Source organism: Haematobia irritans, chromosome 4, assembly GCF_050003625.1.
Source record: "Haematobia irritans isolate KBUSLIRL chromosome 4, ASM5000362v1, whole genome shotgun sequence".
Classification (NCBI taxonomy): domain Eukaryota; kingdom Metazoa; phylum Arthropoda; class Insecta; order Diptera; family Muscidae; genus Haematobia; species Haematobia irritans.
The window spans coordinates 184615319-184643270 of NC_134400.1; the positions used below are offsets into that span (position 1 = coordinate 184615319).

Here is a 27952-nt window from a genome sequence, read left to right on the forward strand (position 1 = left end):
ATAATAAGGTGTGTTATAATTTCTTGTTGTTGTTTTACATCTACACGTACATATACTATATGTTTCCAAAGGCTATTGCATGTTTGTATGTTTGTCAATACTTCCCAAATATCTGTGTACATTGTGAGCTAGAGAAAATATTTTTCCATGCCAAAGAGAAAAACTAATCCCCCCCACTCTTTCGCAGTTAGTGAGAGAAAAAGAGAGTTTTAGTTGTTGTTGTTGCAACTGTAGTTTCTTTGCTCTGCTGCTCAGCTACTGCTAGTGCCATTAGTGGTAGTATTGGTGATGGTGGTGAAATTGTGCTATGAAAACAACAACATTTAACACTGTTATACAAACACCCCTACGCATATAACAACTCTAACAACAACTAACCCTCAAAATGCACAAGTAAAGCCACCACTCATTCTACTCTACTCTACGATCGCCCAATAAAAGCAAATAAGGCTGTGAGTGGCTGTTTAGGATGGCTGGATTATTACACACACACACACACACTAACAAAAAACGCATAAACTCAGCACACAATACCCACCGACTCTATTGATTGTGCGGGTGCTCTGTCTGTAGAGATTTTCATGTATCCATACTGACTCATGGCAAATGTTGTTTCAGTCACAGATTCATTCTCATTTAGACATTCGGACGTGTAACTAAACCGAACGCAATATAGCGCATTGTGGTCTTCATAACGCACAATAACCCCCTTCATATACAGTCAGCGTCGCTTAAGAAAAATAATCAAATAGAAAAAAAGAATAACAACCTATATACGGTTCGTGGTGTAATAAAAAAAAATTCTATTTGCTTTATACACTTCTTGTGAGTCTCATGCCTATGGGCAAATTAAAGAAAAAAATAATAAAAACACATCGAAGACAAGAATACAAATAAATAATGTGTTTGGTCGAGACAAGTTGATATTTTTGCCAAAAAAAACCTAAACAAATAATTTTGGAAAAAATTGAAATTCTATAAGGAAATTGACTTACTAGAAAATATTAAAGAAAATTTTTAAATATTAAAGAAAAGTGTTGAATTTTTATTTGTTGCAAAATAAAGACTGCTTAATTATAAAGTTAAAAATAAGTGAAAATACTCAAAGCTCTTATAACTAAAATAACAAAAAATAATATAATAAAATAACAATAATAAAGTGATTTAAATAATTTTTACCAAAAATTAAAAAAAAAAAAAAATTTTTTGAATGATGCACAAGAAAATTTAGAAAAAAATTTCCATCATTTTCAAAAACTCAATAACCAATTAACAGCTTTGGAAAATTCTAACTTCAATACCACTCCAAAAAATAACAATATCACCCAACATCAGCACCATGCATACCCTGTTCACCGATCAAAATTCATTTTCACGGCACTATGCCCAAACCGCCGGTTATCCCAGTTCAGCAGCTGCCGCCGCTACAGCAGCCGCCGGAGCCATGTCCACAGCATCAGCAGCTGCTGCCGCCCATTATGCCTATGATCAATACTCCCGCTATTCTTATCCTGCCTCAGCCTATGGTCTAGGAGCCCCTCATCAAAATAAGGAAATTGTCAAGCCGCCCTATTCCTATATAGCCCTCATTGCTATGGCCATACAAAATTCCGCCGATAAGAAAGTGACCCTAAATGGCATCTATCAATACATAATGGAAAGATTCCCCTATTACCGCGACAATAAACAGGGATGGCAAAATTCCATACGTCATAATTTAAGCCTAAATGAATGTTTTGTCAAAGTTGCCCGTGACGACAAGAAACCCGGTAAGGGATCCTATTGGACTCTGGACCCTGATTCTTATAATATGTTCGATAATGGCTCATTTTTGAGGCGCCGTAGACGTTTCAAGAAAAAAGATGTTCTTCGCGAAAAGGAAGAAGCTATGAAACGTCAGGCCATGATGAATGAGAAATTGGCCGAAATGAAACCTCTGAAGATAATGACCGCCAATGGATTAATTGAGGCGAAACATATGGCTGCTCATGCCCATGCCCATGTGGCCCATGCTGCCCACCATGCCCATCATGCTGCCCATCATTTCAAGAAGGAACCTTTGGGTATGGATTTGGGTTGTCTAACCGGTAAAGATAGTATGACCGCTGCCGGTCTTAGTGTCCTCAATTCCTGCCATGATAGTTTGGCCCAAATGAATCATCTTACCGCTGCTGGGGCAGTGGATCATCCTGGTTTTACTGTGGATTCCCTCATGAATGTCTACAATCCCCGTTTACATCATAGCGCCTATCCTTATGCCCATCATGCCTTGAACGATGAAAATCTTAGTGTGGCTGCCTCAACACAAATGCATGCCCATCATGCGGCCGCTGCTCATCATGCCCAGCAATTGAGGCATCATCATCATGTTCCCCACGGTCATCCTTTGACACCTGGAGGGGCCAGTCACAATGGTGTTCAATTGGGCGGTATCAGTTCGGGGACAACGACCACCTCTAATTCCGGCAATTCACCCACAACCATTTCAACACCCCATGGACCAGCTCATGGTGGTTGGTATACCCCCGAAACTCCACCCTCGGAACCGATTAATACCTCCGTGAATAATACGCCCACAAATGGTGGTAGCAATAGCCACAACAGCAACGCCAATCACCTGCATCAAACGAATAACGGTAGCCATAGCCATAACAATGGTCACTCAGTGGTGACCAGTAGTCCCAATTCTGTGATTAGTGGTGGTCTTGTACCAGGCCATACATCTTTGGGTTTTCGTGATATGATCTTTGAACAAAATCAAGTATGCCATATGGATACAGGGAGTCCAGCGGGTAGTATACAATCGGCTAGTCCTCCAGCCCCGCCAGTAACTGCTGCCTCAAATGCTGCTGCCGCTGCTCTAATCAGTTCACATCATCACCATCATCATCATCTAAGCGGGAATTTGGGCAATCTCAGTAATCTTAGCAATCTATCACATTATCGTTCACATGTTGGTCATTATCAAGATTATGGTATTAAATATGGAGTTTAAGAATGGCAGCATGGCATCAACGCCTGGTATTTAATGCCACAATGAGTTAAGAGCTTCATTGGATTTGCGCCATTCGAGCGAACTGAACCGTTGAGGATTGACACGCAGTTGGTCCTTGAAGGAATTTGAGGAATGCGGATTCACTTTGGATATAATTGATCTGCTGATACATCACCCTGTTCCCTGTATAGAAAAATGTAAATAGATTCGTTGTGAAGGATCTTTGATTAATGATCGTGTAAAAATGAACATGAAATAAGCAAATACTCAGCTAAAGAAAAATATCCTAAAACACTGTGCTAGATGAAATACTTTGCAGATGGTTTTTGGAACACTGTGGTAATGATTTTTAAACGTTTTTTTTTTCTTTACAAAATTTGAAATCTTTTGGTTTATATTAATTTCATAAAAAAAAAATTTAAAATCCAGGTTAGTTTTGCCTTATGCAGTTGTTGAACTCTTCGGAATAAATGTGAAGATTTTTAGCATTTTGATATAATTTTTCAAAAATACTTTCAAAGTTTATATCGATTTTGTTAATAATTCCTCAGTATTTGCAAGTGTTTCCAATGTAGACTCATGGAAAAAAAAAATTTGCTAAAAAATCAGTCGGCATCATGGTCTGGCGAATAACACTTCGTAAAATTTTTAGGCTATTCAGCATTTAGCATTTCTAAGAACTAAAAATTTTTTTTTCGTTATATTTATAATCCTTTCATTAATATCCTTAAAAGCTTCTAAAAGGGATCAACAAACAGTTTGTTTGTTGTTATAACTTAATTTGAAAAATATTCAGATTTTTTAGCAAAAGCCGGACAATGTATGACAATGATGACAATTTTCAATGTACCGTTTTTATTGTATTACGATCGCCACAAAATTACTGATTTGTCTGTCTGTCATCCAAACTGAAATAGGAGTGTGGAAATTACCAGACAATATATGCTATTTCAGCAAACAGTGGCTGTTTCCTCTGCTTTTCAGCAGACTTTTTGTTGTCTTAGCAAATTTATCTGGGTGTAGGATATTTGATTAAAACAAAGCAAAAATAATATGAACATCAGTTTTTTTGATTAACAATTTAATTGAATTTATTTTAGTATTTTTTTTTTTAATTTTTGTCCACCAAAAACTCATCACTGATGGGCTTGTATTTTTTTCGTAATCGGTTCCGAGCAAAAATGAGATACTTAGATCTAGGGTTTCTCATCACACAGAAAATATTGCTATTGGTTCACACAAAAAAAAATCGTTTCTGATTCAATCACGAAATTAATTGATCCAATTAATTTTTAATTGAAATGTCTTCAAGCACAGAAATGATAGTATCAATTAAAAAATTAATTGAAGGTCAATTAACAAATTAATTGAAAGTCAATTAAAAAATTAATTGATACTATTAATTTTCGTGATTGATTTTTGTTTCAATTAAAAAATTTGTTGATCCAATTAAATTTTTAATTGAATATTTTTTAAAACTCAATTAAAATTTTAATTGGAAAATTTTTCGAGATTTTTTTTTCTGTGTTTCAATCACGAATTGATCTAATTTATTTATAATAGAAATTTCTGCAATCACAGAAATGATTAATTTTAATTTTAAAATTAAAAAAATAATTGTACCATATTAAAAATTCAAATCATTCAACAACTCAATTAAGATTTTAATTGGAAAAAAAATTTTGATGAAAAAATTTTGATAAAAATTCAAATCATTCAACAACTCAATTAAGATTTTAATTGGAAAAAAAATTTTGATGATATTTTTTCTGTACTTGACTATCGGAAATACCAATGTCTTACCTCACATTATACATATATACAAAGCGACTTCAGAATCATCACAATTTACTCTCGATATAATTTTCTGGATCTCGTCGAGAACAGGTCTATTAGAAATATTGGTGATAGACCTTGATCACCACAGAATCGATCGATCAAGTATTGGCTTGGTCCATTTTATTATACCCTCCACCATAGGATGGGGGGTATATTAACTTTGTCATTCCGTTTGTAACACATCGAAATATTGCTCTAAGACCCCATAAAGTATATATATATTCTGGGTCGTGGTGAAATTCTGAATCGATCTGAGCATGTCCATCCGTCCGTCAGTTGAAATTACGCTAACTTCCGAACGAAACAAGCTATCGACTTGAAACTTGGCACAAGTAGTTGTTATTGATGTAGGTCAGATGGTATTGCAAATGGGCCATATCGGTCCACTTTTACGTATAGTCCCCATATAAACGGAGCCCCAAATTTGGCTTGCAGACCCTCTAAAAGAAGCAAATTTCATCCGATCCGGCTGAAATTTGGTACATGGTGTTAGTATATGGCCTCAAACACCCACGGAAAAATTGGTCGAAATCGGTCCATAATTATATATAGCCCCCATACAAACCGACACCCCGATTTGGTTTTCGGAGCCTCTAAGAGAAGAAAATTTCATCCGATCCGGCTGAAATTTGGTATATGGTGTTAGTATATGGCCTCAAATACCCACGGAAAAATTGGTCGATATCGGTCCATAATTATACATAGCCCCTATATAAAAAGATCCCCAGATTTGGTTTTCGGAGCCTCTAAGAGAAGCAAATTTCATCCGATCCGGCTGAAATTTGGTACATGGTGTTAGTATATGGTCTTTAATAAACATGCAAAAATTGGTCCACATCGGTCCATAATTATATATAGCCCCCATATAAACCGATCCCCCGATTTGGTTTTCGGAGCCTCTAAGAGAAGCAAATTTCATCCGATCCGGCTGAAATTTGGTACGTGGTGTTAGTATATGGCCTCAAACACCCATGGAAAAATTGGTCGAAATTGGTCCATAATTATATATAGCCCCCCATATAAACCGATCCCCACATTTGGCTTGCGGAGCCTCTAAGAGAAACAAATTTCATCCGCTCCGGCTGAAATTTGGTACGTGGAGTTAATATATGGTATCCAACAACCATGCAAAAATTGGTCGAAATCGGTCCATAATTATATATAGCCCCCATATAAACCGATCCCCAGATTTGGCTTGCGGAGCCTCTAAGAGAAACAAATTTCATCCGATCCGGCTGAAATTTGGTACATGGTGTAAATATATGGCCTCAAACACCCACGGAAAAATTGGTCGAAATCGGTCCATAATTATATATAGCCCTCATATAAACCGATCCACAAATTTGACCTACGGTGCCTTTGGGAGAAGCAAAATTCATCTGATTCAGTTGAAATTTGGTACGTGATGTTAATATATGGCCTCAAACACCCATGCAAAAATTGGTCGATATCGGTCCATAATTATATATAGGCCCCATATAAACCGATCCCCAGATTTGACCTCCGGAGCACCTTGGAAGAACAAAATTCTTCCCATTCGGTTGAAATTTGGTACGTGATGTTAGTATAGGGTATCCAACAACCATGAAGGAATTGGTTCCTATCAGTCCATAATAATATATAGCTCCCATATAAACCGATCCCGATATTTGGTTTTGGAGCCATTTGGGGGAGTAAATTGCATCCGAGTCAGTTGGAATTTGGTACGTGATGTTAGTATAGGGTATCCAACAACCATGAAGGAATTTGTTCCTATCAGTCCATAATAATATATAGCTCCCATATAAACCGATCCCCAGATTTGACCTCCGGTGCCTTTTGGAGAAGCAAAATTCATCCGATCTGGTTGAAATTTGGTACGTGGTGGTAGTATATGATATTTAACAACCATGTGAGTTGAAATTTGTGGATGACAGTCTTTCGTAGAAGTTTTTACGCAAGCCATGGTGGAGCGTAAATAAGATTCGGCCTGGCCGAACTTACGGCCATATATACTTGTTTTATTCAATCTTTTTGATGTAAATGTAGCTTTATTTAAAAAAAATAAATAAGCTTTAAAACAAGTGCCAATAGGAATATACGACAAATTTCGTTAAAAGTAGAAATTTGTCATTGTTTTACAACCAAAGAAATTTTTCGTAAAATGATCGAAATGTTACAGTCGCTTAACAAAATTTGTTTTCCTAGTTGTATGTAAAAATTTCGTACTTTTTTGTAATGTTCACTACTTTAAACCTTACGTTTTAGAAATGAGAAGTGGCATAGGCATATATTAAAATTTCAAAAAAAAGGAATACATTTAAGCACTTTATTAGAGACATTTTTGCGCCGTAAATGCAATATTCGCAACTTCAATGAAACTTCTTCGTAATTGCAATGAAAACGTTTCGTACATTTCCTCAAGAAATTTTAAGCATATAACTGATACTATATTTTTTTTGATTGAAACAATTTCAATTACAATTTCATTTAATCACTTAATTTACATAAAAAAACATTGAAATTATGTTATCTGTAATTCTTTTATTTTATTGAAATCTTCCTTAAATTCAATGAAATTTGACCACAAACACAAAAAAATACTTTTGTGATTCAATCACGAAATTCATTGATCCAATTAAATTTTTAATTGAAATGTCTTCAATCACGGATATAATAGTATGAATTAAAAAATTAATTGACACTCAATTAAAAAATTAATTGATCCAATTAAAAAAATTAATTGATGCTATTAATTTGTGTGATTGATTTTTATTTCAATTAAAAAATTTGTTGATTCAATTAAATTTTTAATTGAATATTTTTTAAAACTCAATTAAGATTTTAATTGGAAAATTTTCGTGAAATTTTTTTCTGTGAACGTGAAATGCTTTGTAATCGGTATTTTAAGTACTGATTTAAAAATGTTTTTTCTTTTTTTTTTTTTTTACTTTAACAAAAATGTATTTTATACATCGAAAAGTATACAAGTATTTTTTTGAGTCATGATTGCAATCAATACGAATTTAATCTAAAGTGAAGAGAAAATTCAGTTCACTATTCAGTCCCCTAGCTATAGAAATGAAATCTATAAATTTTATATTTAAATGCTAAAATCATTAAACTAACTTGGCTATGATATTCCACAGAGTTTTGACAAACAAAAAAAAAACTACACATTAAAAGTAATTAACAGAGCACAGTGTATGGCTTAACAATAAAATAAATAAAAAAATATATATCACTTAACTTATGTACAAATAAAAGTAATACTCATTCACACAACTATTGTAAAATATAAGTATGTAAAAATAATTCTAAGAATTTTAATTTTATTATTTTTTTTCTTTTTAAACTCTAAATAAATTATTTATTTTAAATTTAATATATTATTATATATATATATATATATATATATATATATATATATATATATATATATATATATATATATATATATATATATATATATATATATATATATATATATATATATATATATATATATATATATATATATATATATATATATATATATATATATATATATATATATATATATATATATATATATATATATTATATATATATATATATATATATATATATATGTATATATATATATATATATATATATATATATATATATTATATATTTTATATATTTTTATAATTCTTTTTCTAGTTTTAAAATTTATTTTATTTTCATTCATTGTTTTTAATATTTGTTATATTTGTTATAAAACAAACAAAACAAAAACTGTATTCCAATTTTGTATAAAATTATAGATTTCCATAACTGTAAAAAAAAAAACAAATCTATGTAAATAATAATTATTAAAAGTCATTAATACAATATTTACTTCATCTAAAACAAATAGTATCTCAATCCTTTTCATGTATTTATATGAAATGAAGGCATCATTGTCATTACTACTCCCACTCTATAGTCATAAGTATCATTGTAAAAAATCGTTATGAAAAATTATTTAATTAAGTGTATGTATACAAATAGGCTTTTTGAATAGTTTTTAATATAATAATTTAATTAATAATAATTATAGCTTAATCATTCAATATAAACATAAAAATTATGTTATTACAAAAAAAAAAAGGAAGAACAGAAAAAACCAAACACTTTTGTGAAATTATAAAACCAAAATAAAATAAAAAAACTTTTAAAAATATATTAGCAAAAACACTCTCTGTATGTTAAAACAAAAAAAAAACAGTCGGTAATGGTTTAATTGTTTTATCACATTACGAAGGCTTTCGTAATGAAAACTAGGTAGGTATGAATTGTTTACGAGGATTTATCTTTAGGAAGAAGTTCTGGGATATATTTGTGAGATGAGGCTCAAATTTTCTCAGGGGAATTATGTATGAATTTACTAAGGGAATGTGAGCAAATTATAAATTGTTCTGGTATGTTTTTGTTTTACCTTCTCATAGAGTTCAATTACCATTTTGCTTTTTTACAAACAAATGTTTTTTTCTTGGTTTCGCTTGAAAGAAGATTTTTCGTTAACGTTTGCCGAAAAATGAAACTCTATAAATCATATAAGTTGCGTACGAAAATGTTAACCCTTCTGTGCGTGATGAGGTCCCGCTGGACCTTTTTGATTTTTATTCATACATAACATTATCTTTTATATGAATTTCAGCTTGATGGTTTATGACTTCTTGTACTGAAGTGTTTTAAGTTGAAAACTTAAAATTTTTATGTGATTGAATCATTAAATCGGTTTTTATAGGTATTTGAAAAAGTTTAGTGCGATTCTGCGTGATGAGGTCCAATGGGGCCTATTACTAATTACATTAGTGGTTTTAGCACAGTTTAAAAAGCAGTGTAAAGATATTGCGATTTTCGTATTTGGAACAATTAATAACTCTAACATCCGTTCAGAAAATACCGTTATTTGGAAGAATTTGTCATTTTTGAAGTTTCCATTGGTTTCGTTGCTTGGTAGTACATAATTTTATGTCTTCCGTTGATATATCCAATATAGTGAGAGTAAAAGTGCAAAAAAAGTTATTTGAACTTCATGGAAATCGTGGTCGAAATAAGTTTTTATATTTCCATACATTTTCCAGACCTATCGGCTCCTGGAATTTGGCAAGATGTGCCTCAATTTGGACCAAGTTTGAAACAACCACTGTGCACATAATACTGCGAGCAAAACGAACGCCACTAAAAAAAATCGTATTGTTTTTCCTTCAAAAATCCAATTTGTTAAGAACATTCAACTACAACAACAATATATTGTTGCTTGGTACGTATAAGGATACTTATACACGCAAAGAAAAAAAAAACGTTTGGAAAACGTGTACCGAAAACGTTTTTCTTTTGTTAGAGTTTTTTGAATTGCTTCGAAAATGTTAAACTTTTATCACCAAAAAAATTCGTTTGTTACAAAATTTTTATTTTTTCAATAAAAAAAGTTATTTTTGAAATAACAACGCAGTTCATTTCGTTTATATCAAACACTGTTCTTTTCTGACTTTAGGTCTTTAATAACACACATTTTACAGTTCAAAATTTAATATAGTACAATGTAATGTTGAACATTTTTTCGGAATCTTCCGAATATATCTGGAATATATGTAAAAAAAAAAACAAAAGCAAAAAAAAAAACTTTGGCCGAAGCAGGGATCGAACCCACGACCCTTGGCATGAGAGTCGGATGTAGCTACCACTGCTCCACGGTGCCAAACTAAATGTTTGTTTCTGTAAAATAAACTTTGTTTATTCGGTTCGTGGGCGCCGCAAGCTATGCTATATAAATATAACTTATATGGGTATTTATCTATCGATGACCATAACAGGTACATAGCTCAGTGGTTAGTGTGTTGGCTTACAATGTGCATGGTCCGCGGTTCGATTCTCCGTCCAGGCGAAAGGTAAAAAAAAATTTAAAAATTTATAAAATCGTATAATTTCTTCTACATTGTTGGTATTACAGGAAAAGGTGTTAAGAACTAAAAATCCTCGTGGATGTGAGAAAGATGTGAGCGACAATGCAATTAGCAAGAAAATAATGTTTTTGAGCTAGTCTTTATGAAATTGTTTTTACATCCTGGAAAAGAATAAACGTTTATCACAAAAAGTATATACTTTTCTTCCAAATACACTTCCTTACAGCGAAAAGCAAATAAGAAACGAACTTTGTTTGTCTAAAATTTCGTTTGGGAGGAAAGAATTATTTTTTTGCGTGTAGGTACCACGCCTGCGTCAAACATCAGGGCCACTAGTATACTAATCAAAAATTTTAACATTATCTGTATCTTATTAAAAATTAAATAAAACTCTATATTTACAACCAAATATTTATATATGCAATTTGTGCATTATAGAAGAGTCCACCTACAGTAAATAATCGAAAAATATCGTAGGGATAACCTCTCTACACACAAAAAAATTTTTTGATTTCAATCACGAAAATCGCGGATTCAATCATTTTTTTAATTGAAATGTCTTCAATCACGAAAATGATAGTATCAATCACCCATTTTGATTGAAAACCAACACGATTTTCAATTAAAAATTTAATTGACTTTTATCACGGAATCAATTAATTGTGTGATTGAATCAATTAAAAACGTGATTGATTTTTAACATAAAATTCAATCACAGTTTTAATTGAATCAATTAAAGTTTTAATTAATTTCGCGACAAAAATCAATCAACTATTTGATTGATTCAATTAAATAATTAATTGAAATTGGCTATAAATTTCGATCAAAAAATGTATATATTGCGACCCCAAAATCGTATTTAGTTTTATTTAAAATTAAAGAAAATATGTGTTTCTTATAAAACATATTTAATATTTTATTATTTTTTGAATTATGCAATAGACAAATAAATTTGGTTGTTGTCATTTGTGTTTTGTTCTAACATAACTTACAAATACAATTACTATCAATAACAACTATAGGGTGAAAAAATAAATTATATAAATCATTATCTTCCTTATAATAATAATAACCATGTTAGCATGTTCCTTCTAATATGTAGATGCGCCTAGATTTCCAATAAATCAGCAGCCTGTAAGCTAAATTAGTTTTTCTGAAAGTAAACAGAATAATTCGATTTTAATTTTGTTCAATTAAAAGTTAATTTGTTAAACATTACCTGCATAGAATATCAAGTTCAATTCTTAGTTCCAGGTTGTAGATTAATCTTCTTTTGCAGTTGTAGTCTTTTAGCATAAAAAGGTGTATTAAGGAGCTCGGTAATTTAATTTTACTAACAATTCCTTTCCAAAATTTCCACACATTGAAATCGTCTATTAAAATTTGAACCAATCAAAGACAAAAAAAAAAATGGGAAAGCAATGTAATATTTGGTATTATATTGATGATACTTTGCAAATTCTGGAAATAGAAAAAAATATAAATGGAAAATACATATTTTTATTATTTTCGGATATTTTTCATATTTTTAAATCCAAAAAAAAAGAACTTTTTTACCATTACATAATTCAGCGCATTAGTTTATATATCAGATATATTGCTCTCTACTTGGGTTCAAACTGAAAAAGGCAGGTAAAACAAAAATGAAATTTAATGCCAACGCCACTTCGCAACTTCAAGGTGAATCTTACAACAAACCCATACCGCTCTTGATTTTAAGAAAACTAGGAGTGAAAAAAATTTATAATTTTAAAAGATCAATACGGTACTCACTTTTTTATTGCAAACATATTCTTATATATTTGATAAAATGATGGAGTTGATGGGATTGATTGGACAATTTCACGAAATAAAATTGGTCACTAAAAGAAATGAATAAAAAATATATTATTTTAGTCCGTTTAATGTAAACAGGCTTCAATGGAAAACGGTATTCACATTTCACAATTTCTTACCTTCAATAAACGTAGATTGTTTTCCATTTTTACTACCACAAAACACAAACACAGGTAATTTCAAATGTGTTCTCTCATATATTTTTTTCAAACCTTTACCAAGTGGTCGTTTGTTGTTGCACACTTTATTTATTTCAACCCTTTGCTATGATTTGTTGTTGCGTTCAAAATATTTATGCACACATTTTGAATGCAGCAGACAGAATGTCGCCAATCATGTTTTTCAATTTACGCGAAAAACAAAAACCCAACCGTTCGTTACGAGTTACTTCCACAGACTGATCTCTCCATCATACATTGTTGAATAAATTCTCTTGTTCTCTTTTCGCTCTTTCCATTGCTCAAAATTATTCAATTTCAATCACAAAGGTGATTGGATCAATCACATGTGTAATTGGAAACGGAAAAAATTTGAATCACGTTTGTAATTGAACATTTTTTTCGGAATTGATTAACAAATTGATTGAATCAATTAATATTTTAATTGGAAACGTAACAAATATCAATCATTTTTTTAATTGGTTTTTATTCGGATTTGATTAAATAATTAATTGAATCAATTAACATATTAATTGAATCCGTTTCCAAATTCAATTAAGTGTTTAATTGAAACAATGTTGGTGATAATTTTTTGGGTGTACCATCCTTTTTTTATTGTAGGTCCCACGGGACCTCATCACGCTGGTATCGCTTCCAGTGTTATCACATACACAAGGGTTAAACAAATTATACACATTTGTTGTACAAATTGATTATTTTTATATTTGTTCATTAAGTTAAGGGTTTTTTTTTTGCTCTAAGACCCCATAAAGTATATATATTCTGGGTCGTGGTGAAATTCTGAGTCGATCTGAGCATGTCTGTCCGTCCGTCCGTCTGTTGAAATCACGCTAACTTCCGAACGAAACAAGCTATCGACTTGAAACTTGGCACAAGTAGTTGTTATTGATGTAGGTCGGATGGTATTGCAAATGGGCATTATCGGTCCACTTTTACGTATAACCCCCATATAAACGGACCCCCAAATTTGGCTTGCTGATCCTCTAAGAGAAGCAAATTACATCCGATCCGGCTGAAATTTTGTACATGGTGTTAGTAAATGGTCTCTAACAACCATGCGAAAATTGATCCACATCGGTCCATAATTATATATAGACCCCATATAAACGGACCCCCAGATTTGGCTTGCGAAGCCTCAAAGAGAAGCAAATTTCATCCGATCCGGCTGAAATTTGGTACATGGTGTTAGTATATAGTCTGTAAGAACCATTCAAAAATTGGTCCATATCAGTCCATAATTATATATAGCCCCTATATAAACCGATCCCCAGATTTGAACTCCGGAGACACTTGGACGAGCAGAATTCATCGGATCCGTTTGAAATTTGCAACGTGGTGTTAATATATGGCCGCTAATAACCATGTCAAAATTGGTCCATATCGGCCTATAGTTATATATAGCCGATCCCCAATCACACAAAAATTGGTCCATATCGGTTCATAATCATTCTTGCCATTCGAGCAAAAATAATCTAGCAAAATTTTATTTCTATAGAAAATTTTGTCAAAATTGTATTTCTATAGAAAATTTTGTCGAAATTTTATTTCTATAGAAAATTTTGTCAAATTTTATTTCTATAGAAAATTTTGGCAAAATTTTATTTCTGTAGAAAATGTTGTCAAAATTTTATTTTGTCAAAATTTTATTTCTATAGAAAATTTTGTCAAACTTAATTATATACGTATTTAATCGGCCATTTTAAGTTTAATATATACCACGTATGGACTACTTGGTATATATTACGGTATTAGGAAGTATTAAGATACCTTGTCATCGGCAAAAGTTACCGCAACCCAAGTAATTCGATTGTGGATGACAGTAGAAGTTTCTACGCAATCCATGGTGGAGCGTAAATAAGATTCGGCCTGGCCGAACTTACGGCCATATATACTTGTTCAATATCGTTTGCCGAAAAATGAAACTCTAACAAGTATACACGGTCGTAAGTTCGGCCAGGTCGAAGCTTATGTATCCTCCACCATGGATTGAGTATAAGCTTCTACGAAAGACTGTCATCCACAATCGAATTACTTGGGTTGTGGTATCTTAAAACTTCTTAACATCGTTTTCTCAATTGTGAGTTAGTCCATACGTGGTATATACTAGACAAGAAAGGTATGTGTAGGTAAGTCTACAAATAATTACGAATCGATATGGACTTTTGCACGGTACGTAGGGAGTCAGAATAGAAATATGGGGGTCGCTTATTTGGGGGCTATATACAATTATGAACTTGAAATGGACCAATTTTTGTATGATTGGGGATCGATTTATCTGAGGGCTATATAACTATAGACCGATATGGACCTAGTTAGGTATGGTTGTTAACGGCCATATACTAGCACAATGTACCAAATTTCAACTGACTCGGATGATATTTGCTCCTCCAAGAGGTTCCAAAACCAAATCTCGGGTTCAGTTTATATGGGGGCTATATATGATTATGGACTGATATGGACCACTTTTGGCATGGTTGTTAAATATCATATAGTAAAACCACGTAACAATTTTCAATCAGATCGGATGAATTTTGCTTCTCCAAAAGGCACCGGAGGTCAAATCTGGGGATCGGTTTATATGGGGGCTATATATAATTATGGAGTGATATGAACCAATTCATGCATGGTTGTTGGATACCATATACTAACATCACGTACCAAATTTCAACCGAATCGGATGAATTTTGATCTTCCAAGGGGCTCCGGAGGTCAAATCTGGCTATCGGTTTATATGGGGGCTATATATAATTATGGAGTGATGTGGACCAATTTTTGCATGGTTGTTAGATACCATATACTAACACCATGTACCAAATTTCAGCCAAATTTCAAAGTGGACCCATATTGACATGTATAGTTAGAATAATAAATATTCTAATAATGGCAGTATAACTTTGGCCCCCCCTGGTCATATGAGTGCAAATCGGACGAAATATATATATGGGAGCTATATCTAAATCTGAACCGAGTTCAAACAAATTTGGCACAGTTAACCATACTATTAAACGTACACTTTGTGCAAATTTTGAATCAAATCAGGGTAAAATTCTGGCTTTAGAGGGCATATAAGTGCAAATCGGACCAAAGGTATATATGGGAGCTATATCTAAATTTGAACTGATTTCAACCAAATTTGGCACAGTTAACAATATTATTAAACGTACTCCTTGTCCTAAATTTGAAGCAAATCAGGGTAAAATTCTGGCTTTTGAAGCCATATAAGTGCAAATCGGACGAAAGATATATATGGGAGCTATATCTAAATCTGAACCGATTTAGCTGATGTTTTGCAGGTTTTACGTGACCGACAAAACATTCAGATGTACAAAAGTTGAAGAAGATCGGTTCATAAATACGTGAATTATGATCAAATCGGTGATAAATATATATGGCAGCTATATCTAAATCTGAACCAATTTTAACCAAATTTGGCACGCATAGCTACAATGCTAATTCTACTCCCTGTGCAAAATTTCAACTAAATCGGAGTTAAAAATTGGCCTCTGTGGTCATATGAGTGTAAATCGGGCGAAAGCTATATATGGGAGATATATCTAAATCTGAACAGATTTCAACCAAATTTGGCACGCATAGCTACAATGCTAATTCTACCCCCTGTGCAAAATTTCTACTAAATCGGAGTTAAAAATTGGCCTCTGTGATCATATGAGTGTAAATCGGGCGAAAGCTATATATGGGAGCTATATCTAAATCTGAACCAATTTCAGACAAATTTGACACGCATAGCTATAATGCTGATTCTACTCCCTGTGCAAAATTTCAACTAAATCGGAGCAAAAAATTGGCCTCTGTGGGCAAATGAGTGTAAATCGGGCGAAAGCTATATATGGGAGCTATATCTAAATCTGAACCGATTTGGCTGATATTTTGCAAGTTTTTCGAGACTCATAAAATATTCGGATGTACGGAATTTGAGGAAGATCGGTTGATATACACGCCAATTATGGCCGGATCGGTGAAAAATATATATGGCAGCTATATCTAAATCTGAACCGATTTTTTCCAAAATCAATAGGGATCGTCTTTGAGCCGTAACAGGACCCTATACCAAATTTTAGGACAATCGGACGAAAACAGCGAGCTGTACTTTGCACACAAAAATACACCAACAGACAGACGGACAGACAGACAGACAGACGGACATCGCTAAATCGACTCAGAATTTAATTCTAAGACGATCGGTATACTAAACGATGGGTCTCAGACTTTTCCTTCTTGGCGTTACATACAAATGCACAAACTTATTATACCCTGTACCACAGCAGTGGTGAAGGGTATAAAAATTGTCTCCTTTATATAGCTTCCGGCAAATGTGAAGTAGTTGAGATGGTAAAACAAATTTTGGCCTACATAAGGGTGAAGGGTATAATATAGTCGGCCCCGCCCGACTTTAGACTTTACTTACTTGTTTTTTACTAACAATGTATTTCATCCCAGGGCGTTATCCGATTTAAATTTTAATTCTAGAGATTTTGTAGAAGTACAGAAAATTGTCTCCGTTATAAGTATTTGTATCTGGAAACGCAAACCTTTATATAGCTCCAAGCAAATTTGAAGTAAATAGTTGAGATGGTAACACAAATGTTTGTCTACATAGTAGTGAAGGGTATAATATAGTCGACTCCGCCCGACTTTAGACTTTCCTTACTTGTATATATTTATCCCCGATCTGGTTTTTTACTATCATTGTGTTCCACCCTAGTGCATTAGCCGACTTAAATTTCGAGTCTATAGATTTTGTAAAAGTCTATCAAATTCTGTTCAAATCGAGTGATATTTAAATGTATGTATTTGGGACAAACCTTTATATATAGCCCCCAACAATTTTAACGGATGTAATATGGTATCGAAAATTTAGATCTACAAAGTGGTGCAGGGTATAATATAGTCAGGCCCGCCCGACTTTAGACTTTCCTTACTTGTTATAATTGGAACAATTTGCCAAAATTTATGATTTCTCCTCCCTACATAGGTAAACTCTTAAATATTAATCTTTTTTTTTTTTGAGAATATTTGCATTACAATTAAGATTATTATTATGTGCCAGGGGAAGAAATTTTTTCATAAATTCTAAATAAGCAGTTGCCCTTTTCTGGCCAAAAACTCTAAACGATGGCACACGGCACTCAAATGAATCTCAATTGCAAACCACAAAATAAACAAAACGAGAAGTGAACAGATGGTCGTTTTGGCCACAATCTCTCAGCAAAACGCCCCACTCCACACCACCATGCCACCACCCACGCCATATATGAAACACGTGCCTTCGCACTTTAACGCATCGACAGCACTGTGAACAAATATCCTTAAGGCTCACAAGATATTTTGTGCGGTTGTGTGTTTCAATTATCATCTGGCTGGGGCAAATCCATAAAGTGATTCAATCAAACGCTCATACCTATGCACATAATTTGCTTGTTAGCCAAAACCCTTGTGGGCAAAAAGTATCTCACAGATAAACCTGCTCAAAAGGGGGTGAAAAAGAGTGTTGAGTAGCTGTGGTGAAACTGATAACTGGCCCATTTTGTTTTCAGTTTGTTTTTTTTTTTTTGGAATTCTTAACAAGTTGTGTGCGGCTTTATTAAAACAAGAGATGTTCGGAAGAGGCATTGCCATTGTTTCTTTTGTTGCCAACCAACAATTGTAAAATTAAAGTCAAATATGAAACAATCAAAAGATTATTGGATTGAGTGGGTTTGTGGTTGTCGGTGTTTTGCATATCCTTTTGTTTGAATACTTTATGGCAGAATATCGTTAGTATCCTTGCTGAAGCCTATTGCTTTGTACATTCGTTCGAGCCTGGGCTTTGTATGTGAAACAAAGAATTATCTGCTTGCACACTTCTTTTATTCTAGGATTTGTTTTTTTTTTTTGAATTTCAATACAATTTTTTCTATTTTCTTTTATGATATTTAAAACTAGCGCCACCTGACCAATTTTATGGCTTAAAAGATACCAAGAAAAGTTCATTTAAAATTAAACTAATTTGAAATTATGACAAAGGTTTGTCCTATGGTGATATTCTTATAGAGTTTTAATTTCAAATGAAACCTTTTTCATACCAACCTATATAGTTTCCGAAAAAAGATTTTATTTTAAAGAGGTCGCATCTTTAGCTCTAAATCATACCATAACCCTTAAGGAAAGTTCGAAATCTTTGGATTCAAGTAAACTGTAATGACTATGGAAAGAAGTAATTCTGTTATGTGATTGTATGATTAAGTAAATAAAACTTTGCCTACACTGAAAAAATATTGACCTAATATGAAAGATTATGCAACTTAAATTTTAAGACTCAAAATTTACTCAATGTTAAAGACAAAATTCATCAAAATAAATACATTTTAATTAAAAGAACCAAGCAAAAAAATTTGGATGTTCTTCCAAAGGCACAACTTTAAAAGCACTTCCAGAAGATGCACTCCCAATGATGTTCTTTATTTTAACTACCCACACCCAGAGAAGGAATATGATCATCTCAAACATGTTTTAAGAGCAAAATGTTATTTTTGGGTGGTGACCATGTAACATGGTTTTCACAACCATGTTATATTTTCGGAAATCATTTATCTGATTTCGGCAAGCAGGTTATATTTGACGAGAAAATAACATTTTAGTGACAAACATGTTACATGGTCACCATACAAAAATAATATTTTGCTCTTGAAACATGTTTGTGGTGATCATATTCCCTCTCTGCGTGCAGGAAGTTCTTTTAATTAAATTTTTTATAACTTGGTTTTTTCATACTTTGAATGGGTAATTTTAATTTTTTTTTGCTTCAAATAGGTTAAAAACAGAGTAAGAATTCATAAAATGGTACAAATCATTTAAATTCTATCGAAAAAAATGCTAAATCTAGTTTGAAAAAAAAAGTGAATTTTTGAAAATATTTGAGGTCAAACGTTAACGACAAATCCATTAAATCCATTAGAATCCATTAAAAATTATAAAAAATTATAAAAATTATTTATTTGACAAAATATCACAGAATTTTTAAATTTACATCCAAAACATTGAATTCGGATCACACCTAAAGAAGTGATGCAAATTCAGTGCAACGGCTGTTGAAATGGACGACTTCCGTCCTATGACAAGCCCATGTTAAATTCATCGCTTCTGCGTCAATTCTGCACCACTTCCGGATCCAAAAAGAACATTTTCATTACTTTTTTGGCGACGCTTTTTTTGATGGGAAGGTTCATAATCTATACGTCAAAATTTTTTTTCATTAAATTTGGGGTATAAATCTTAACATTTTGCGTCTCTCTGCTGAAGTTTTAGATCTTTGAAGTAAAGAAAATTTTCCTTAAAATAAAGAAAAACATTTTTAATTTAAAGAAAGCGTCCTTAACTCCACTGACATATTGAAATTTTAAATTTAAGATAAAAATGCTTCAATTAACAGGATGGCTGACAAGTCCCCGGTCTAACAAAGAAAAAACACATTTTTTTTTTCAAAATTCGTTTTATTATTTATTTATTTATTTATTTATTTATTATTCAACATAGTTCCCTTCAAGAGCGATACAACCAATATAACGATCTTCCAATTTTTTGATACCATTTTGGTAGTACTCCTTCGGTTTTGCCTCAAAATAGGCCTCAGTTTCGGCGATCACCTCTTCATTGCAGCTAAATTTTTTCCCTGCGAGCATCCTTTTGAGGTCTGAGAGCAAGAAAAAGTCGCTGCGGGCCAGATCTGGAGAATACGGTGGGTGGGGAAGCAATTCGAAGCCCAATTCATGAATTTTTGCCATCGTTCTCCATGACTTGTGGCACGGTGCGTTGTCTTGGTGGAACAATACTTTTTATACCCTCCCCCATAGGATGGGGGTATATTAACTTTGTCATTCCGTTTGTAACACATCGAAATATTGCTCTAAGACCCCATAAAGTATATATATTCTGGGTCGTGGTGAAATTCTGAGTCGATCTGAGCATGTCCGTCCGTCCGTCTGTGGAAATCACGCTAACTTCCGAACGAAACAACCTATCGACTTGAAACTTGGCACAAGTAGTTGTTATTGATGTAGATCGGAAGTATTGCAAATGGGCCGTATCGGTCCACATTTACGTATAGCCCCCATATAAACGGACCCCCAAATTTGGCTTGAGATTGCGCTAAGAGAAGCAAATTTCATCCGATCCGGCTGAAATTTGGCACATGGTCTTAGTATATGGTCTCTAACAACCATGCACAAATTGGTTCACATTGGTCTATAATTATATATAGCCCCCATATAAACCGATCCCCCGATTTGGCTTGCAGAGCCTCGAAGAGAAGCAAATTTCATCCGATTAGGCTGAAATTTGGTACATGGTGTTAATATATATTTTCAAACAACCACGCAAAAATTGGTTCAAATCGGTTAATAATTATATATAGCCCCGATATAAACCGATCCTCAAATTTGGCTTGCGAAACCTCTAAGAGAAGAAAATTTCATCCGATCCGGCTGAAATTTGGTACATGGTGTTACTATATGGTCTCTAATGACCATGCAAAAATTGGTCCACATCGGTGCATAATTATATATAGCCCCCATATAAACCGATTTGACCTCCGAAGCCTCTTGGAAGTCCAAAATTCATCTGATTCAGTTGATATTTGGTGCGTGGTGTTAATATATCGTCTCAAACACCCATGCAAAAATTGCATGGTCCCCCATATAAACCGATCCCCAGATTTGACCTCCGGAGCTACTTGGAAGAGCAAAATACATCCGATTCGATTGAAATTTGGTACGTGATGTTAGTATATGCTATCCAACAACCATGCAGGAATTGGTTCATATCAGTCCATAATTATATATAGCCCCCATATAAACCGATCCCCAGATTTGACCTCCGGTGCCTTTTGGAGAAGCAAAATTCATCCGATCTGATTGAAATTTGGTATGTGGTGGTAGTATATGATATTTAACAACCATGCCAAAAGTGGTTCAGATCAGTCCATAATAATATATAGCCCCCATATAAACCGATCCCGAGATTTGGTTTTGGAGCCTCTTGGAGGAGCAAATTTCATCCGAGTCAGCTGAAATTTGGTACATTGTGTATAGGGCCGTTAACATCCATGCCTAATTAGGTCCATATCGGTCTATAGTTATATATAGCCCTCAGATAAATCGATCCCCAATCACACAAAAATTGGTTCATATCAAATTCATAATTCTATATTGCCCCCATATAACATAAGCGACCCCCATATTTCAATTTGCATGTCGATTCGTAATTATTAGTAGACTTACCTATACATAACTTTTTTGTCTAATATATACCACGTATGGACTAACTCACAATTTAGAAAACGATGCTAAGAAATTTTAAGATACCACAACCCAAGTAATTCGATTGTGGATGACAGTCTTTCGTAGAAGTTTCTACGCAATCCATGGTGGAGGGTACATAAACTTTGTCCTGGCCGAACTTACGGCCGTATATACTTACTTCTTCTTCATATGGTACCGTTTTGCCGCGATTTCGACCATCAAACGCTCCAATAATGCCATATAATAGTCACTGTTGATCAGTGTTGCCAGGTGATTTTTGATTCTTCCCCCCAAATCTTAAGAAAAAAACCCCTAAATTAGTTTAAGCTTTTTTCAAAAACCCCCAAAAAATTTCAGAGTATAAAAGTGCAAAAAGTGGTCCCAAAATTACGTGAAAAAAATCCTGTAGTGATACACTTTAAAAATTAAATTTAACACAAATATTTATCCTGAAAGAAGAGTTCTTTCCTGAGGAACGAAATTTTAGAAAAACTAAGTTGTCTTTTGATGCTAAAATTTGTTTTCGTTTGAAGTAAATACAAAATAAAATTTTCTATTTAAGAAAATACTTTAAAACAAAAGAGATTTTCGTTTGTTCAAATTTCATCCCTGAGGAAATTGTTTTTTTTTTATGGATGTAATAATGCAATATGTATACAAATTTAAAAAGCGGGCTTACTCTTAAAAAGCTTTCCGTGCTCATGTTTCCCCTTCAGAAACATGAGCACGGAGAACGGTGAACGCAATGGACGCCCGAAAGAGGTGGTTACCGACGAAAACATCAACAAAATCCACAAAATGATTTTGAATGACCGTAAAATGAAGTTGATCGAGATAGCAGAGGCCTTAAAGATATCAAAGGAACGTGTTGGTTATATCATTCATCAATATTTGGATATGCGGAAGCTCTGTGCAAAATGGGTGCCGCGCGTGCTCACATTTGACCATAAACAACAACGTGTTGATGATTCTGAGCGGTGTTTGCAGCTGTTAACTCGTAATACACCCGAGTTTTTCCGTCGATATGTGACAATGGATGAAACATGTCTCCATCACTACACTCCTGAGTCCAATCGACAGTCGGCTGAGTGGACAGCGACCAGTGAACCGTCTCCGAAGCGTGGAAAGACTCAAAAGTCCGCTGGTAAAGTAATGGCCTCTGTTTTTTTGGGATGCGCATGGAATCAATTTTATTGATTATCCTGAGAAGGGAAAAACCAACAACAGTGACTATTATATGGCGTTATTGGAGCGTTTGAAGGTCGAAATCGCAGCCCCATATGAAGAAGAAAAAAGTGTTGTTCCACCAAGACAACGCATCGTGCCACAAGTCATTGAGAACGATGGCAAAAATTCATGAATTGGGCTACGAATTGCTTCCCCACCCACCGTATTCTCCAGATATGGCCCCCAGCGACTTTTTCTTGTTCTCAGGCGCTCAAAAGGATGCTCGCAGGGAAAAAATTTGGCTGCAATGAAGAGGTGATCGCCGTAACTGAGGCCTATTTTGAGGCAAACCGAAGGAGAACTACCAAAATGGTATCAAAAAATTGGAAGATCGTTATAATCGTTGTATCGCTCTTGAAGGGAACTATGTTGAATAATAAAAACGAATTTTGACAAAAAAAATGTGTTTTTCTTTGTTAGACCGGGGACTTATCAGCCAACCTGTTACTTTGAAGTACCTGGCATAATTTGGATTTTGAAATTGGAATTGGTTTGAACATAATTAATATATCGCAAAACGAAAATAAAAATTCGATGAATGAGATCTGTATCAATTTTAATTGTATTGAAACTAGATTTAAAGCCAGGGAGGTCCATAAAAAATGTCTTTATTTTAACGAAGCCGCAACTTTGGCTCGGAATCAATACCAAAATCCTTAAGGGAAGGTCAAAATCTTTGGATCCAAGTAAACTTTTTTTTTTTAGTGTAGAGCTTAAAAAACTCGATTTGTTTCAGTGGACTCCCATAATGCCACAAAAAATGTGTCTCAAATGTTAGGAGCAAAAAATCACAGCAAAAGACATCATGGAAAAACAAAGATCATTCCATCAAAGTAATTGTGTCTGGCGCCAGTCTCCATCAGAATGACCATCATCATTTGCGTATATATCCGTCAGTCAGGTTTAATTTTGGCCCACTCATACTTTGCAATTGAAATTTGTCTTTGCCATCCATCCATTCATTCATGTATACTTGGCACCTCTTGGCTTGGTGGCCCTCATATACTTGACCATAGTAGTTTTTGACCAAATTCGCGTTTTTGTTTTTTTGTTTCTATCCCCATCCTCACCTACTATATGCCTTCGATTGAATGGCCAGCAAACTGGCTCTATTGTGATGTAAGAGATTTTCTTCATTGGATGTTTATTTTCATTTCTTCTGAAGCCAAATTTTATGGTCCACCAACAATTGTGAGGCTTGATTGGCTCCATAACTATAGAGGGTATTAGTGGTTAGATAGGTGGTATTCATAATGAAATGTAGACAGACAGACAGACAGACAATCCATCCATCAATTGTCAATTGACTATTGAAAATATTTATTTTGTGAATGTTATACTCGTAAGTATTTTTCGTTTAGTTATTTTTATTAAATTTGTGATAATTTTTGTGTGTTATTGTTATGGCAGCTTATCGTATATGTATGCGCCAGGAGAAAGTTAAAATTTTTTAGTGCAAGAACTTGCTTTGATGGTTAATTTCCTTTTCGAAAATTAGCCCTATTTGTTGTTCCCACCATGGAATGGAAAATCCAGCATTTGCAAAAAAAAATGGAAAAAAACTTTCCATCATATAAATTCAATTGTTATGCTCGTTTCTATGTGGATTTTTTTTAGAGAAATTCGATCACAGTTTCTATGGCGAAAAAGGTTGATTGAAAGATGAGATTTCTTTTGTAAGGAATAAAATTTGAGGTAGAAGAAGATGCTAATAAATTAGATTGATTAGAGAAAATCGTTGCATCGCTTGTTATAAATTCGAGCGTATTTGTTCTTATAGCAAATATTTCATAACAATGAATTATTTTATGTTGGATTGATATCAGGTTAGTTTTTGGTTCAAATTAATTATTCTACATATTATTAAAATTTTCATATGAGCTTATTGGACATGAAGATTAATTAAGTTATTGAAAAGAAAATTCCAAATACCAATCAACACAAGCCTGACTATACATATAATTCATCGCTGTTTAATTTGAATTTCCATAGACTTTGTATGTAGACTCGGCGCGGCGGGGGGAAATGATTCATTTCGTAGGAAAATATTGTTTCTTTGTTTTAAAGATAATATTTTACTCTAAGATATCTAACATGAAGTAAAATCAATTCAAACGTCCAGATTTTTAGTATATTTTTTTGTGATAAATATATGGTGAAGAAATTTTGATTGAAATTTTTTGAATTTTGCTCGGGGATGGTTAAAAACTGCACGAATGTAATTTGTTGGTATTATAACCAAAAACAAGTAAGGAAAATCTAAAGTCAGGCGGGGCCGACTATATTATACCCTGCATCACTTTGTAGATCTAAATTTTCGATACCATATCACGTCCGTCAAATATGTTGGGGGCTATATATAAAGGTTTGTCCCAAATACATACATTTAAATATCCCTCGATCTGGACAGAATTTGATAGACTTCTACAAAATCTATAGACTGAAAATTTAAGTTGGCTAATGCACTAGTGTGGAACACAATGTTAGCAAAAAACAAGTAAGTAAAATCTAAACTCGGGCGGGGCCGCTATATTATACCCTTCACCATTATGTAGACCAAGATTTGTGTTACCATATCTGATTTATTTCTGAAAAGATTTGCAGACAATTTTTTGTACTTCTACAAAATCGCCTGAATTAAAAATCAAATCGGCTCCAGGGTATTAGCCGATTTTTATACCCTGCGCCACACTGTGGAACAGGGTATTATAAGTTAGTGCATATGTTTGTAACACCCAGAAGGAGACGAGATAGACACATGGTGTTTTTGGCAATAATGCTCAGGGTGGGTCCCTGATTCGGTATAACCATGTCCGTCTGTCCGTCCGTCCGTCCGTCTGTCTGTGAACACATTTTGTGATCAAAGTCTAGGTCGCAATTTAAGTCCAATCGCCTTCACATTTGGCACATGTTCCTAATTTGGATCAGAATAGAACCCTATTGATTTTGGAAGAAATCGGTTCAGAATTAGATATAGTTCCCATATATATGTTTCGCCCGATATGCACTAATATGGACCCAGCAGCCAGAGTTTTATACCGATTTGCTTGAAATTTTGTACAAACATAACACTTAGTAGTATAGTCAAGTGTGCAAAATTTGAAATCGGTTCAGATTTAGATATAGCTCCAATATATATCTTTCGCCCGATATGGACTTATAAGGCCCCAGAAGCCAGATTTTTTTACCGAATTTGGTTTAAATTTTGCACAAGGAGTACAATTGGTAGTATAGTCATCTGCGCCAAATTTGATTGAAATCGGTTCAGATTTAGATATAGCTACCATATATATCTTTCGCCCGATATGGACTAATATGGTCCTAAAAGCCAGAGTTTTGGCCCAATTTAGTTGAAATTTTGCACAGGGAGTACAATTAGTAATATAGTCATGTGTGACAAATTTGATTGAATTCGGTTCAGAGTTAGATATAGCTCCCATATATATGTTTTTCTGATTTCGACAAAAATGGTCAAAATACCAACATTTTCCTTGTTAAATCGCCACTGCTTAGTCGAAAAGTTGTAAAAATGACTCTAATTTTCTTAAACTTCTAATTCATATATATCGAGCGATAAATCATAAATAAACTTTTGCGAAGTTTCTTAAAAATTGCTTCAGATTTAAATGTTTCCCATATTTTTTTACTAAAATTGTGTTCCACCCTAGTGCATTAGCCAACTTAAATTTTGAGTCTATAGATTTTGTAAAAGTCTATTAAATTCTGTCCAAATCAAGTGATATTTAAATGCATTTATTTGGGACAAACCTTTATATGTAGCACCCAACACATTTGACGGATGTGATATGGTATCGAAAATTTAGATCTATAAAGTGGTGTAGGGTAAAATATAGTCGGCCCCGCCCGACTTTAGACTTTCCTTACTTGTTAATTCTAGCTATGAAACACAATGTTAGTAAAAACAAGTATATACGGCCGTAAGTTCGGCCAGGCCGAATCTTATGTACCCTCCACCAGGGCTGTGGAGTCGGAGTCGGAGTCGGAGTCTTGGAGTCGGAGTCTGAAGATTTTGATGGAGTCGGAGTCGGAGTCGTAAAAATTTTGCTCGACTCCGACTCCGGCTAAACCAAATTTTTTAAAACACTTCACATATTTGTAACTAAGCAAGTTCTTACGCAAATTAGTTTCCATTGCGTTATTCATTCGATCAATGTACAGCATGATTGTAAATGAAAATCAACTTCCAATTACGGCTATCTTTTTATGTTTCCTAGAATGTTTGACTAGCAGATGGGCTGGATCGATCCATTTTAATGCCCATATCAATTTATTTGAAATGTTTCGAACAATCGATATTATTTTATTTTATTTTAAGGCAATATACATATGTGGAATATTGGCAGAAAATTTTTTCAAAGTTGTTTTTATAGAAAATTTTGTCAAAATATTATTTCTATAAAAAGTTTTGTCAAAATTTTATTTCTATAGCAAATTTTGTCAAAATTTTAATTCTATAAAAATTTTATTCAAAATTTTATTACTATAGAAATATTTGTATACCCTGCTCCACACTGTGGAACAGGGTATTATAAGTTAGTGCATATGTTTGCAACACCCCGAAGGAGACGAGATAGATACATGGTGTCTTTGGCAAAAATGCTCAGGGTGGGCTCTTGAGTCGATATAGCGATGTCCGTCTGTCCGTCTGTCCGTGAACACATTTT

At 33.5% G+C, this 27952-nt stretch overlaps 1 protein-coding gene across 1 annotated transcript; it reads left to right on the plus strand.

Annotated features, from left to right (window-relative positions):
- Positions 1-1258: 1258 nt before the first annotated feature.
- On the plus strand, positions 1259-3400 carry croc (forkhead box protein crocodile). Its single transcript, XM_075306206.1, has one exon. The coding sequence runs from the start codon at positions 1340-1342 to the stop codon at positions 2993-2995; it is 1656 nt and encodes a 551-aa protein (XP_075162321.1). The 5' UTR covers positions 1259-1339; the 3' UTR covers positions 2996-3400.
- The last annotated feature ends 24552 nt before the right edge of the window (positions 3401-27952 follow it).

What these genes read in the sequence shown, in the direction of transcription:
- croc (XM_075306206.1), top strand. Translation starts at nt 1,340, where the DNA reads ATGCATACCCTGTTCACCGATCAAAATTCATTTTCACGGCACTATGCC.